Source organism: Dicentrarchus labrax, unplaced genomic scaffold (genome assembly GCF_905237075.1).
Source record: "Dicentrarchus labrax unplaced genomic scaffold, dlabrax2021, whole genome shotgun sequence".
NCBI lineage: Eukaryota > Metazoa > Chordata > Actinopteri > Moronidae > Dicentrarchus > Dicentrarchus labrax.
Window position 1 is genome coordinate 28,474,169 of NW_026136704.1, and position 13,745 is coordinate 28,487,913.

A 13,745-nucleotide genomic window follows, 5' to 3' on the forward strand; every position below is an offset into this window, starting at 1 on the left:
CTCTCTCTCCTTATCTATCCATCTATCCCCTCCCATCTCATCTGCTGCACCATCTGTGCAGCTGTAATAAGCAGGACTCCTCATGTGCTCTCTTTCACTCCCCTGCTTTCTCTTCCCTCCTGATTCTGGCTCATCCCCCTCTCACCAGGCCCGGCCTCCCCTGCAAGGCTGTTTGACTGACTTGTTCCCGTCCCACAACGGAGCTACCATGCAGTCAGACTTCAGTGTGTGCAAAAATGGCTCGGACACTTTTGTCACGCGTTACGTCCTGCCACTGCACAGCAAGGCCAGTCAGTTAACACGACGCTGCTTTCATCCTTCCGTGAAGACCTGCTGCAAGCATAAATGTGATAACCTTACACGTGCTCTTTATGTGGCATGTACAAGATGCGTGATCACTCTCAATTACTCCAACAAAACAAAACCATCTCCCCCCCTCTCATATTGAAGAGTGTACAGCCTTAGATCTAACAATTCAAGTCCTCACCAACAGCACACTATTGATCTGAGCCGGTCATCACACTGACATCCCACTCAGCTGGATAATGGAAAAATCAGTGTGAAATACTGTGTGTGATTTTCACAACAAAACCGTCTTTGAAGACAAACTCTGAGAATGTGATTAGTTTTCGCTTTAACCATGTAAAGTGCCTGGTAAAAGCCTTCCATCAGAAAGGCAAGGACACTGTGCCACTCTGAAAATGGTGATAGGCTTTTGTGGTGTCCATATTGATTGTATGCCCACCAGAACTAAATGGCATGAGTGGGAAAACAAGGCGTATCACCCAACACAACAAAGAGCTCTACTGCCTCACAGTGGCACATTTGGGAAACAGTCCTAAATGTTTTGGATGGAAGGAGAGACATGAAAAATTAAACTGTATTTATCCTTCTGAGATGTCTGGAAAATATCAATACCAAATGGGCTTGTCTGACTGAGCAAAAACATGGGATCTGTGCTATAATGGTTTGTTGAGTCCTTCCAGTAATTAAAAATTTCTATATTTCTGTATAGCCATGACCAATTCTTATTTTATAGGTTATACATTTACTGGATGTTGTGCTAAAGCACCAGCATCTCAGACCAAAACAATGGAACTGAAATACAATAAAACTCACTAAAACCATCTGTGTTAGTCTTTCCAACAATCACCAACGCTGGTTAGGTCGAAATAAACCTTTAATTTAGCCAGTTAGATCCACGTCCACTAAAAGTGCTGGTCTTTGCCACTGACAGGCTCAGATTATTATTCTGACTGTCTGAAAACATTCAGGATCCCTAGAGTTAGACCTTTTGTTTAACCAGAGACAGCCGTAATATCGCCATCGCTCGCACGTACTCAAGAGCCAAAAACAGTACTTTTACCTCGTACATCGTAACTTAATTCAAAGTGGACAGAAATAAAATAAAACTCACCAAAACGGGCTGTTAGTCTTTCCACTCTCCCAACAATCACCAGCGCCGGTTTGGTACACGGAGCAGATCGGCGGTAAGTAAACCAGAGAGAGGATGTGATAGCAACACAGGCAAAGGAAGTATGACATCATTCTCTGCTCAGGTTGCCATGACTCCACTGTATCTTTACATAGCCGTTTGCTGCTATATTAATGATTTTAATATATAACCTCTGAGGTATATTCACTTAATTTCCAAATAGAGTGGGATTTAAAGATAATAAACCATTTTAACATACCTTGAAGGCTCCGAAAACGTATTTTCTTTATCAGCCTCTCACTCACGAGATATGACACTACATGAACACGCTGTTTTCTGCCAGAGTTAGAAAAGTTTTGTTCATTCCACACAAGAGATCTCTGGTTTGTGTGCCCTTCAGACTGGTTTGTGTGCCCTTCAGACTGGTTTGTGTGCCCTTCAGACTGGTTTGCGTGCCCTTCAGACTGGTTTGTGTGCTCTTCAGACTGGTTTGGCTCAAAGCTCAGCTGGGAAAAGGGATGTTTAGCTACATTTGAATCAAGATGTTTGCTTGTGTTGCTAGCACTGTCAGTGAAATCTGATCAAACCACACCCACACATTCCTCTTCAAACTCTTAATAACTAAAGATATTTTTATGAACTGCAATTGTTGCATATAGTGTTATCCACCATCTTGTAATTAAGCAGATATGTACTAAAGTGTGGATTGCTACACTGTTTATACTTATATATTAATATAAAACAAATATAAGGTTTAGGTTCAGCTGTGCGTCTTTGAATCAGACATCCTGTGTGAGTGTGAAGTTGATCCATCCATTCAAACCCAAAGCCAGAATGTATCGACAGCTGCACTTATCATAGAGAAATATGTAAGAGACCCTCTCAGAGGCATAAAAATAACTTGTGAATGGCATAAGCAAGGTGAATTGCTTTTGATGCAGTTTTCTATTTTCAGACATTCCTATCAGTCTCAAGTTCAAGGGTGCAGATCAGCTGAGACAATATTAAATTCTCCCTCACTGATAGCTCTTCCTTCCATTAGATTGGATTTGAAAATCTCTTGAGCAGGAGAAATTCTATAGGAACGATTCCTCAAGAGTTATTGATTATAAAAAGCCTGATATCTCTCCGGACAGTGCAGAATCAATATGACTAAGCCATCTCATATCTATCTGTATAATGCCTCCAGTTAGCCAATCCTTCCAGTTTAGAGGTCAAGGAGTTGGCCTAATCTCTACACAATTTAGCAGCTAAGCCAGAGACAAACCAATTTTTTGTGGAGGCCACGGTCATAATTAGGGAAATACATTACACGGGTAGACAAGCATGCTCCCTGAACGAGTTATTGATGAGAGCATATTGAATGGCAGTCAGTGTTTGCTGAGGAACCGTCTCTGGCTCCCCTGATTCGCCATCAGGACAGACAGCCTCCCTGCACATCCCCATTGTGGGTCTTCACAGACTGCGGGGATGTGGGTGGGTGGGGTGGGGATTATCCTGGCAGTGCAGAGCTGGGTTCCTGCAGCACCGAGTGGGTCTCAGCGGCACCACGAGGACTCAGTGGATAATGAGCAGTCTTTGTGATGTGTGCAGCAGGGGCTAGTGAAGGCTGAGCCAGGGAACAGTAATGAAGTGCAGGCCTCTGTCTAATGCCACACAGACATTCAGAGATATGAATCCACCTCTATTGTCCTCCGTGCCTACTTTTTTTCCCCATTCTTGCAGCTGTTTGATGAGATTTCACGCAGGATCCTGCATCTTATTCTCCGATATTACGGGCTGCGTTGGCCACGTTTCGCCTTTATTTGATAGGACAGCTCAAGATGGACAGGAAAGGGGAGGGAGGGAGAGAGACAGCGCGTATATCTGCCAAATATTCAGTATTAGTATTTTATTTAACATATCTAAGGCCAGAGTACATGCAGTAAAGATAGATACATGAATAAATGAATAATGTGTATTCAACCACATTATTTCAGACTTTTTGTCTGTAAACTGTCAAGTACTTCCATAAAGAACAATTCATCTTGAGGGTTTGGTTGAAAATGTGAAGCACTTTCTGAAGAAAAAGTTTGTATGTGCATGCTAGTTTGTATGCAGTGGCAGTTACTGGATGACTGGTGAGGACAAGACACCCTGACCTTTACTTCCTCAACAACATGTAATGCACTTGTCACTGCTGCTTTACAATTCATGGTTCGCCCATGGAACGTGCTTCTCAGAATAACGTCCCCAGATTTGTGCAATTAAAAAAAAGGCACACGCACGTGCACGCACAAACACAAACACGTCGCGGTCTCACCTCATCGGCACTTAACTGCCGGACAACTTCTCCCACACTTTACAGCTCCATCTCATTAACTGAACACAGCACATTTCTGCTAAAACGGCATGGTAATGTGTGAGTTATCAAAAGGAGCAGGTTCTACTTGAGTTACCGCTGTCAGCGAGGACTGAAAACATAATGACTGCTGCCTGCTGCTTAAACCTCTGTGAACACAGCACAATACACACGACTGCTACTGTATGGGTGTCACAGATGTGCGTGGGGTTAAAAAAAAAAAAAAAAAAAAAAAAAAGGCAGCGATATGACTTGTAGATGGAGACTCACAATAGCACATTACTAGAGTGTGATCTTTTTGGGGTTGCACGGTCCACTGCACCTATTGGCCTTTTGCCTATTTAAGTTGCATTGTCAATCTGTTGTGTGCACTCATGCTAAAGAGAGAGATGCAGTGAAATCCCAGCTTGGGCCTCATATCTTCATAGCCAAGAGGATGCAATTTCTTCTTCAAATTTCTCAATACCCCCCCCTCCTTTTTTTTTTGGGGTTTTTTTTTTTAACAACCATTTGAATATCTATATGGACTTAATTTCATGCTTGACCTGCATTTCACCAAAGATGTAAGCAGAAATGGCAAAGACAGAATGACTCGCATGGAACAATCTGAAATGGCAAAAAATGTTGACTTTGTTTCTTTTTTAGAGTAATGGTACGTTTGTGCGAGTTAGTCAAATGTTTACAGTGGCTTCATGAAGTTTTCAAGCCTTTTCGACTTTTTAGTTCAAACTGGAATAAGACGAGATCAGTCACCTAAACACAATAACCCATAATGTCAAAGTAGACTGTTTAAAAGGCCCAGTGTGTAACATTTAGGAGGATCTGTTGGGAGAAATTTAATACAATATTCATAGGTAAGTTTTCATTAGTTTATCATTATCTAAAACTTAGAATATTTATGTTTTCATTGCCTTAGAATGAACAGAATAGAGAACCCAAACACTGGTTCTAGATAGGCCCGTCTGTGTTTTTCAGGCATTATCCAGTCTGCCATTCCCAAGCTGGATTTTGTACTTACAAGGCATGCGTGTAATCAAGTGTAATTTTATCTTGCTGATATTGGCCTCACTGTTCAGTGTTCAGTCTCTTTACATCGTGTCAGAGCTGTATTAAGTTACCACTAATGTAAACCCAATATTCCACTGCTACTGTGTAACATTAAAAGCTTTCAGCTGGTGGAATACAGGGTGCCTTTTATTGTGAAGCAGCGAAACTGCCACCATATATATTTGTGCCATGTATTGTTAAAAATAAAGTTAATTTTAACATGTGCACTTTGTAAAGGTATACGTAGGAAGATGAAATGATGCCAAAGAAAGTGAATCCTTGCAAGTTTATTGAAAATGCTACATTGTCATTTAAAATTCCTTGGTTGACTTCTAAAATTTGAATAAAAGAGTCTTGAAGTCAGATATAATAAGTAGTGCTATGTTTTAAACATTAATGCATTCACTTCACATTTTGTTTCTCACATGAGGTCGTTTACATCTTTTCATTTACAGCTTCAGTTCGCATGCAAATAGATAGATAAATAGAAGGCCTCAGCTACAGTTCAGCAATAAACCTTATAATTGAATTAGGTGAATGACTGTCTGTAATGTCAGTTCAATATCTGAGACAAGTTAATGTTGTGATCCAAGCAGCAACAAGCAGCCGGCATTACTGGAGAGAGTCCAGAAGTGCCTACATGATCTGCATCCTCTGATATTGCCAGAGATAATTTACCTCTGAGGATAAATACTAAAATATTCATAGAGGGAATTCTTAGTTATGATAAATCATATCCTGTTCCTTTTGCAAATAAACATCATCTGATTATATAGGATTTAGCAAAATATCAAAACATGTTCAAATAGGCACAATTTAGTCTATTTTTGTATGTCAATTGGTGTTTGTCTGAAGTCTGTCAGTGGACTGGAGTGATTTAGTGCAGTGAAACCAGGAATGATGCATTTTTGTCACCTCTGATTCACTGCAGCATGAGAGCTGAGATGACCAGAGGCAGCAGGAGGCAGGAAGACACACGACTGCTACCTGAGGTGAGAGTCGCACCATACTGGTCCAGGAGCTGCAGGGCCACGCCATTGGTCCAACCAAAACCCAGCTACCGAAAGGGCAACACAGCGGAGAATAAGGGATTTTTTTGTTTAGCAAAGCAGAAAAAGTGACGGAATTCAAGAGAAAGATAAAACTAATTTGTTCTAATAGAAATAGTAAGAAAACCAAAGTGAAAAGTATATGACAACAAGAAAATTACACAGAAAAGGAAGATACTGATAAAGAAGTGAAAGTATATATGTGCATGAGTATGCAAGTGTGTTCAAGTTCAAGTGAGGTAGAAAGAATTGAAAAGGCTCTGCATGAAATTACAAAGACGTGTGACTATAAGCACATTAGTTTTACCGTCAGCACATGAAAAGAAATACCTGAACTTCATATTCTCCTCCACCACCGGGTTTGCCATCTCCGTTCACATCATACTGTCAAAGAGGAAGAAAATTACACATTCTGAGCCAGCTGCGTTATCACTGCACAACACCAGCTCTGAAATACTTAAACTATAAGAAAACTCACCTTTTCAAACATGGCTTTATACTTCTGGTATGCCACCCAGTTGGTCTTGATCCAACGTTGGGCCAAATCAAATGCTAGTTGTTTAGCATCTGCTGAAGGCAGTTTGGATAAACCTGGAAATACAAGAAGATTTGGATTATTGCATAAACCCAAGAAAGTCTTTTAAAGCATGAGGTTGCTTTAAGTATAAACAATATTAGGTACGTGACATACTGTTGTGTTTACTCTGTACTCAGACAGCGGATTGGATTTGAAATTACTTTGACAATGACTATGACTGCTGACCCTCAGGCTTCAATGTATTTGTTGAAGTCATCGCCCTTTTATGTGTGCGTGTGTGTGAGATTAATACATAATCCTCCAGTTTTAGGAAAGATTCAGCAGGACAGTGATCCTAATCACACAGACTAAGCAACCAGGGAGTTTTTAGGGCAAGAAATCAGTCACTCTCTGATCATGTGTCACACTTGCTAAAGACCAGACTAAAGGCAAAAATCCCTCGAAATAAGCAAGATTGGAAGCTGGCTGCAGTGCAGCCCTGGCAGAGCATCACAAGGGCAGACTCCAAGTGTCTGCTGATGTCTGTGGGATTGTTGGATTTGAAGTCAAATAATAAATATGATGACTATATATGCAACTTGTCCAATTACTTTCTGCCCCCATAAACAGAAAAAAACAGTTTTTTTTATCACTGGTTGCACTATATAGCAAGTGGGTGCCTAATCTTGCTGTGCGTAAGGACACACGTGCATGCAGATGATACGGAGACACATTCCTGCCAGTGCTTTCAAATATTCCACCAGATACAGATGAGAAATGCAACAATGTGCCAGTGAAAGCAAGGAAGAAGACCGCCCACGAGCAAATGAGGATGATAACAATGCCAGTTTAACGCTTCAAGAAAATTGGTTTCGCAAATGTTTTCAGCGGGGGTTAAATACATTCAGCATTCAACTCAAGGATACACTCAAGGAATGTCCACAGGATACCTTTAAAAAGGTGTGATTGTAAACACGCTCAAATTAAACCTGAAGGCTAGTATTTCATCTGCTTTGTGTCATTTCAGTACAAAGCTAGAGGCGAGAAATACAGCATTACCACCCGACTACCAGAGAGCAACACGTTGAGCAATTGGTGAATAATCAGTACAGGTTTCAGGAAATTCTCATCATGACAGATCAACTGATTGCAACCTACCATCGATGAGCATGTGCTGCAGGGGGGGCCATGCGTTAGGATAGTCCCACTGCTGCCCAGACTCTCTCAGCGACGTTGGAACTCCATTGGGGAACTCGAGAGCACCACTGCCCTGTACAGACATGAAGAGCAAGAGCAACCACAGGAGCATGATTGGAGGAAGCCAGTGTAGTGTGTGTGCGCCATCTGCTGGAGCAAATGAGCAGTCCATAAAGCACATGTAACATCCTACGAGGTGGGACTCAGAGAGGAGGGAGGATTCATGCTGAACATGGTGGTGGGGAAATAAAATAGGCAACAATCACGCCTTCCTGCCAAGAAGCACTTCAGCAGAAGTCCAACGGAAATCACATCTAGTCAAAAATAATGTCAGCACATTTTTTTTTTTTTTAAATGTATTGTTAATAGGTCTGAGAAGAAAATGAGCATTATATTTCCCCAGCCAGCTGGAGAGGTGTGTTGGCGTCTGTTTGTTTGACAGCAGCTATGGGAATGACAAAGTAAACAAACTTGTGCTGGAGCCTACGTATCACAGGCAGACAGCGCATTGTTAGTGGTACTGAAGAGTAAAAACCACACCAGCATCTAACCAAACTGAGGTGACATTTGCAGCTACGTTTACACGCTTTAATGTGCCGCAGCTGAGAATATAATTAACCATCTAGCCTGCAAACTAGACGACTAGCACTGCACTTTTTCCAGCTGAATGTTTGTTTGGTGGCTCGTTCAAAAAAGTGCAGCTGACAAGGCGTGTTTGCGTTTGTAAGTTAGAGGAAGAGACATTAGCAGAAACCTAATGTGGGTTGTCATGTTGTGTAGCAGGCTGCTGTCTGGCTCAGTGCTTTCTGCTCTGACTACGATACATCCTACAAAGTGCCATCATGAAATACACGTTCATTTCTACCTTTTGTTTTCAGATATTTTTTCTCAAATGAGAACACAGGACAAGTGAGTATATGTGGGTATACATGTTGTAGCACAGTGGTGCCAAACCTGAGGTTCAGGGTCTCCACTAGGTCGCTAAAGCTTCTTCGGGGGTCACAAGGCCTTCTGGATTTTAAGGGGTGTGAGAAATTTGAATTTGTCCAAAAAGAAGCCTATTAAGTCTGTATAATGGTTAAAAACTATTGAAAAATATATATTACAGACAAAATGTTTTGCTAAACAGGAAATTATCTGCTCAGAATTTATCCAAATAACTCCTTTTACACAAACTTCCAGTAGTTACTGAGGTCACTATTTGGGTTCACTGTATGGTTTTGAATATCATGAAATATCCATAAAATATGTCACTTAAGCAGGGGTCTGCAGTTTAATAACTTATGGAAAAGGCGAACCTTAAGAAAAATGTTGGGGAAATAATGCAGTTTAATTTTGGTGTGCGTAAATGGTTAGAATGGAGCTGCAGTGGCAAACAAGAGTAGACCAGTCATACTGGGCAGCTGTGTTGACATTTGTGAAAACATAATCATCCACGCTCATTCAACCTTGTCTTGATAAATACAGGTTAAAGGTTCTTTCACACAAATGGTATAAATACATACACTCAGTGGGCACTTTATTAAGAACACCTATACAATCTAATGCAATATTCTATCGTGCCAATAATATTTGAAAACAGTGTTCGGTTATTGTAAGAACACCAGTTTATTTTCATTTCCTAAAAAAGAAACCATTCAGGACACACAATTGATTGATAGATTGTACGGATGTATCTAATAACATGGCCTATGAGTGTTTTGTTACTCACCCCTAATGGTATCGAGCTCCAGAGTCCAGGTTTTGAGATATCTGTCTCTTACATTTTGCTGCTGGCTGAAGGGTAATTGGCAATTTGGCTTTTTCATTGGAATTACTAACCTAAAAAATAGTCCCTGTTGACAGCGTGCTCTGGGCAGGGGCATTGGTCCTGTAAAGACAAGTTGTTTCTTTTTTTTTTTAATGCATCCCCTCCACCCCCAATTCTTTAATTATCTCAATCAAAATTATACACACCTTCACTGTACAGGAGATCTTAGAAACGACTATCTGAAAACCCGCTCAAATTAAACCAGACTTATTGCATCTGAATAGCTCGGTACCATTAGAAGAAAGTGTATCTTTGTCACTTGAACCGACCCTTTGAGACCACAATGGAGCCTCGAATGTCCACCAACCTTCAGATACTGTACTGCCTTCTCTCCCATCTCAGGCCGAGAATAGCACTGTGCCCAAACAGGTGCCAGGTTGGAGGGGTAAAACTCAAAGTGTTTGGAGTGCGTCACCAGGTTGTAGTCAAACCAAGCTCCCCTCTCAGCATCCCACAGCACAGACTCTATCGCCTCCAGTCTGCGAGCAGCAGCCTGGTCATACAGTGCAGCTGAGTCACCATTACCTGTCAGGAAACGGCACATCACCGTTATGTAACAGCAGTTAGGAGCTCAAAGTATTGCGCAAACCAAAGTTAGTTTCAAGGTCAAAGGCTGCTCACATACTCACCCAATATCCTGTGAAATGAAGCAAGAGTCTTCTCATTGAGGCACAGCAGAGCGTTGAGGTCAGTTGGCAGGATCTGACTGGTGCGGGTCTCTCTGAGGGTGCCGTTGTTGTGGCCGTCACCATCTATATACCAGCGGGATGTAAAGTCCCAACCAGACTCTGCACCCGCTTTCAGATCCATCCACAGCTGCTCCTTACGCTCTGAGGGCAGGAAAACAACATGAATCCACCAGCACAGCCACATCAAATCAACCTCTGAAATGTGGAACTTATTCATGTACGTCTTGTTTGTTAAGTGGAAGAGCAAAAAGTTAAATAAGCAGCCTCTGAACAAAATGTTTTAGTGCAACATTTTTCAAAAGCTTAAGCTTTATTAAACGTCTCTTCCAAGGAGGAGGAAATAACTTAATGACCTCTAAAATGTGTTAGAGCAAACACACATTGGTGGCAGAAAAATTCAAGATTTCAGTGAACAACAAATGTATTTCTCCCTTCCAACTGCTCTTCTTTAAAATTGTTCTGCGGCAGTGTGAAAGAATGAGTGTGTTTAGCATTAAATATTCATTACAACATGGTACTGAGGTATTTTCAGAGCAAATTTGTTTTGCGCAGATGATCCTTGAATCCAGGGGAACATTTTACACTTTCCTGTTTAGGAGCAATTAGAAACAACAGTACATTCATTTCTCTCTCTCTAATGGAATAAAATAACCATAGCAGGGTAATATTTCTCATGCTCAACACTAATTAGCTATTATTACCAGCAGTGAGTCCTTCAGCTAATTCCAGATCATCACTGTAGGATTCAGGCCTAGGAAGAACAAAGTACATTGTTACTGTTGGTGAAGGAACCCCTTACTGTACCCACGTATCTTACATTTGTTTTTATTATTTATTAGTTTCCAACATACCTGGGCAAGCCCACCTGCACATGATAACGGTTCAGTTCGTACTCCGCACCATTTACTGTCACAGCCACAGAACGGTTCTGCATCCAGAATCGGTACTCCTGCTCCAGCGCTGGTAAAGCTGCTCTAAAACCACGCAAGTTTGTGCAGACAGCAGGGAGCAATGTTTTAATTCAGTCTACTCTTCACAGTCCTTAATATCATTACACACAAAAGTTGGGGTGTCACATTCTAATTAAGCATGTTAGAAAAAAAACAACACCGGAGGCACAGAGAGACAGGAGCACTGAGGTTTTGATGTTTAATATGCCTGTGTCTTTTTTTTCCTGCTCTGAAGGGACGCGAGGCAGCTGCAGAATGATAATGTGTCTGGCAGGACATCAGCTCAGGTCTAAATATCACCTGAGGAACTCTTTATCCTTGGTTGCTTGATAGTAGCTCTCCATCATTAGAGTGAGGAATGGAGGCTGACTGCGCCTTTCATAGTAAATCCGCCCACCGTTTGGAATGAAGCCATATCTGTAGGAGTGACAGAAAGAAATATATTTTATTTCAAAAATCTTGAAGTACCCCCACTGAGATTTCCAAAATGTACAAGTCGGGTTACTAAATTACTTATTAAAAAATGAGCTTGTGGAACTACCTGCAGCGAACTGGACTTGGTGCTTTGAGGCTCACCTGTTGACAAGGTAGAGGAAGTTCTGAATCATCCCGTAGGCCGTGTCTGTCATCTCTGACAGCAGGAGCCCATTGATGACCCAGTAGGAGTCCCTGTTGGGCACAGAGTGGTTCACGTCACTGTCTGCACATGGCACCTCATGGGCTCACAGCAGAGACCCCTGGCTGGGCCGGGCTGTGATCTCTCCTCGCTCTGACCTCACTCTTCTCTTAACTCTCAGACAGACAGCTGAGAGACAGGCTCCATCATTCACTCACCAGTAGTAGAGTTCCCTGAAGCGGCCCCCCGGCACGATAACAGGATGTGGGGTGTATATGTGGGAGTAGAGCTCTGGGTGATCTTTAACATCAGTGCGGATCTGGAGGAGAAATATTTCACTTTCAAAAGTTTGTCTCAGAATACATGTTTTAAAGAAAACTTCATTATTGGGGCTACAACACATGATTGTTTTCATTTCTGATAAATCTGAAATATTTTTCCATTAATAATTTGGTCTACAAAGTATCAAAAGAATAATCTTTGTGCATCACAATTTCCTAAAGCTTAATTTGTGATATTTGAATTGCTAGTTTTGTCCAACAGAAAATCAAGATATTCAATTTACCATCATAGAAGACTAATCTTAGTCAAAACTTCATACTAGAGAATCAGAAACAATTTAGTGCATTTTATCTTTAAAAATGACTAAAAATGATTTATTACCAAATAGTTGGTGATTAATGTCCGTAGCGTTGGAGCTTTACTCATTATCCTCACCTTTCTGCCGAGAGACTTCCACAGATTATGTATGTTTTCAGCCCAGTTGCGTAGTTCTTCGTCTGCTATTCCTGCCAGAAACTTCGGCCTGCATGTAAAAATCAACTCACGTCAACCAAGCACAGATGAAAAGTTAGAGCAACATCTGAGTACGAGACATCTAATAACTGGATCTCACTTCTCGTGCCAGTCTGGTGGCGTCCATGAGACAAACTCTCCACCTGGTTTGTTAAAGTATGTGCTGAGGAACTTCCGCAGTTGGGCAGGCGGAACAGTCGGGGTTGGCAAGCTTTGAGAAAGGTTGCGAAAAGCTGACAAAACAACATCTGCAGGAAAAGACACAAGGGGCAAAAAAAGGTGGCCACACATTGTTGTCATGCCAAAAAAAAATGTATTAAGTTAATAATTAACTGAGATTCGACTTACCAGGAGGTTCCCTCATCTGCATGTCAACAAAGTACTTGTCATCATCAAACAGTTTAAATGTCTGTACCTGATGCAGGATGGGCCCAGTGCAGTATATTTCACTGAAATTCATTTATGGAGATTAATTATTAAACAGATAAAAGGTTGCGTATTCGTACAATGCATCACCACCTTGTCACAGTCCTGTTAAAAGGAAGCAATAAAACCATATCAGGTGAGGGCAAAGGTCTGCTGACAACTGAATAGAGGCTCAATGAGAAAAAAAAAAAAAAAAAAACTATATTATATATATATATATATATATATAAATAAATGTCCGTTTGCCGGCTCCAGTACGTTGTGGATTTAACATTTACTAAAAAGAAACAACCCCTGCAGGGGTCCGGCAGCAGCAGAAGGCTGATATCCCATAAACAGTTTGTTAAACAAGAACAAGACAGATTAAAGCTGCTAAGATCGAAAATTCAAATACAGTATGTGGGAAATTCTATAAATCGTGAGTCATTTGGCAACAAAAGAGGCAATCCAATAGTTCTGATTGCAAGTATTACAGTAGTATTAAAGTCAACAGATCAATAATTATTGGCAGCACATTGGAATTAAAGCAAAGTCTGTCTGAGGTGCCTAGAGACATGTTTTAGATTATGTTTTTAAGATCAGTTTTACAGCCATAAATCAATAACTTTCTTTCACAAGCAACAGGGGTTCAACAACAAGAAGAACTTGACTTACAGTACCTCAACAACAAAACCCTTTCAGACATTAATCTCACCTGTCACATGGTGGTGGAAAAGCACTCTTCACACAGGCAAACAGAGCCACTGATGGCAAGCAAAATACCATCAAGTTACGCATCTTGAGCTACGAACTGAAGTGACTCCAGAGTACGAGTAAGTCTGAGCACTGCCTCCAGGTCAGTTTATATAAAAGACAGAACAGCAGCAACACACT

At 41.2% G+C, this 13,745-nt stretch overlaps 1 protein-coding gene across 1 annotated transcript; it reads right to left on the reverse strand.

Moving 5' to 3' along the window:
- Nucleotides 1–5,095: 5,095 nt before the first annotated feature.
- On the reverse strand, nt 5,096–13,685 carry treh (trehalase (brush-border membrane glycoprotein)). Its single transcript, XM_051397098.1, has 15 exons — nt 13,567–13,685; nt 12,795–12,895; nt 12,547–12,694; nt 12,369–12,456; nt 11,870–11,970; nt 11,612–11,704; nt 11,336–11,452; nt 10,937–11,059; nt 10,787–10,836; nt 10,026–10,226; nt 9,704–9,921; nt 7,548–7,659; nt 6,351–6,463; nt 6,203–6,256; nt 5,096–5,880 (listed from the first exon to the last, which is right to left on the reverse strand). Exons 1-15 carry the CDS (start codon nt 13,647–13,649, stop codon nt 5,746–5,748), a joined length of 1,737 nt encoding a protein of 578 aa, XP_051253058.1. The 5' UTR covers nt 13,650–13,685; the 3' UTR covers nt 5,096–5,745.
- Nucleotides 13,686–13,745: the final 60 nt, after the last annotated feature.

Bases quoted from the DNA above. Each gene is read 5' to 3' on its own strand.
- treh (XM_051397098.1), bottom strand. From the start codon at position 13,649: ATGCGTAACTTGATGGTATTTTGCTTGCCATCAGTGGCTCTGTTTGCC. The intron at 12,695-12,794 runs GTAAGTCGAATC...CTTTTCCTGCAG, and splicing joins GCAGATGAGGGAACCTCCTG to ATGTTGTTTTGTCAGCTTTT. The intron at 5,881-6,202 runs GTATTTCTTTTC...CCCTTTCGGTAG, and splicing joins GAGGAGAATATGAAGTTCAG to CTGGGTTTTGGTTGGACCAA.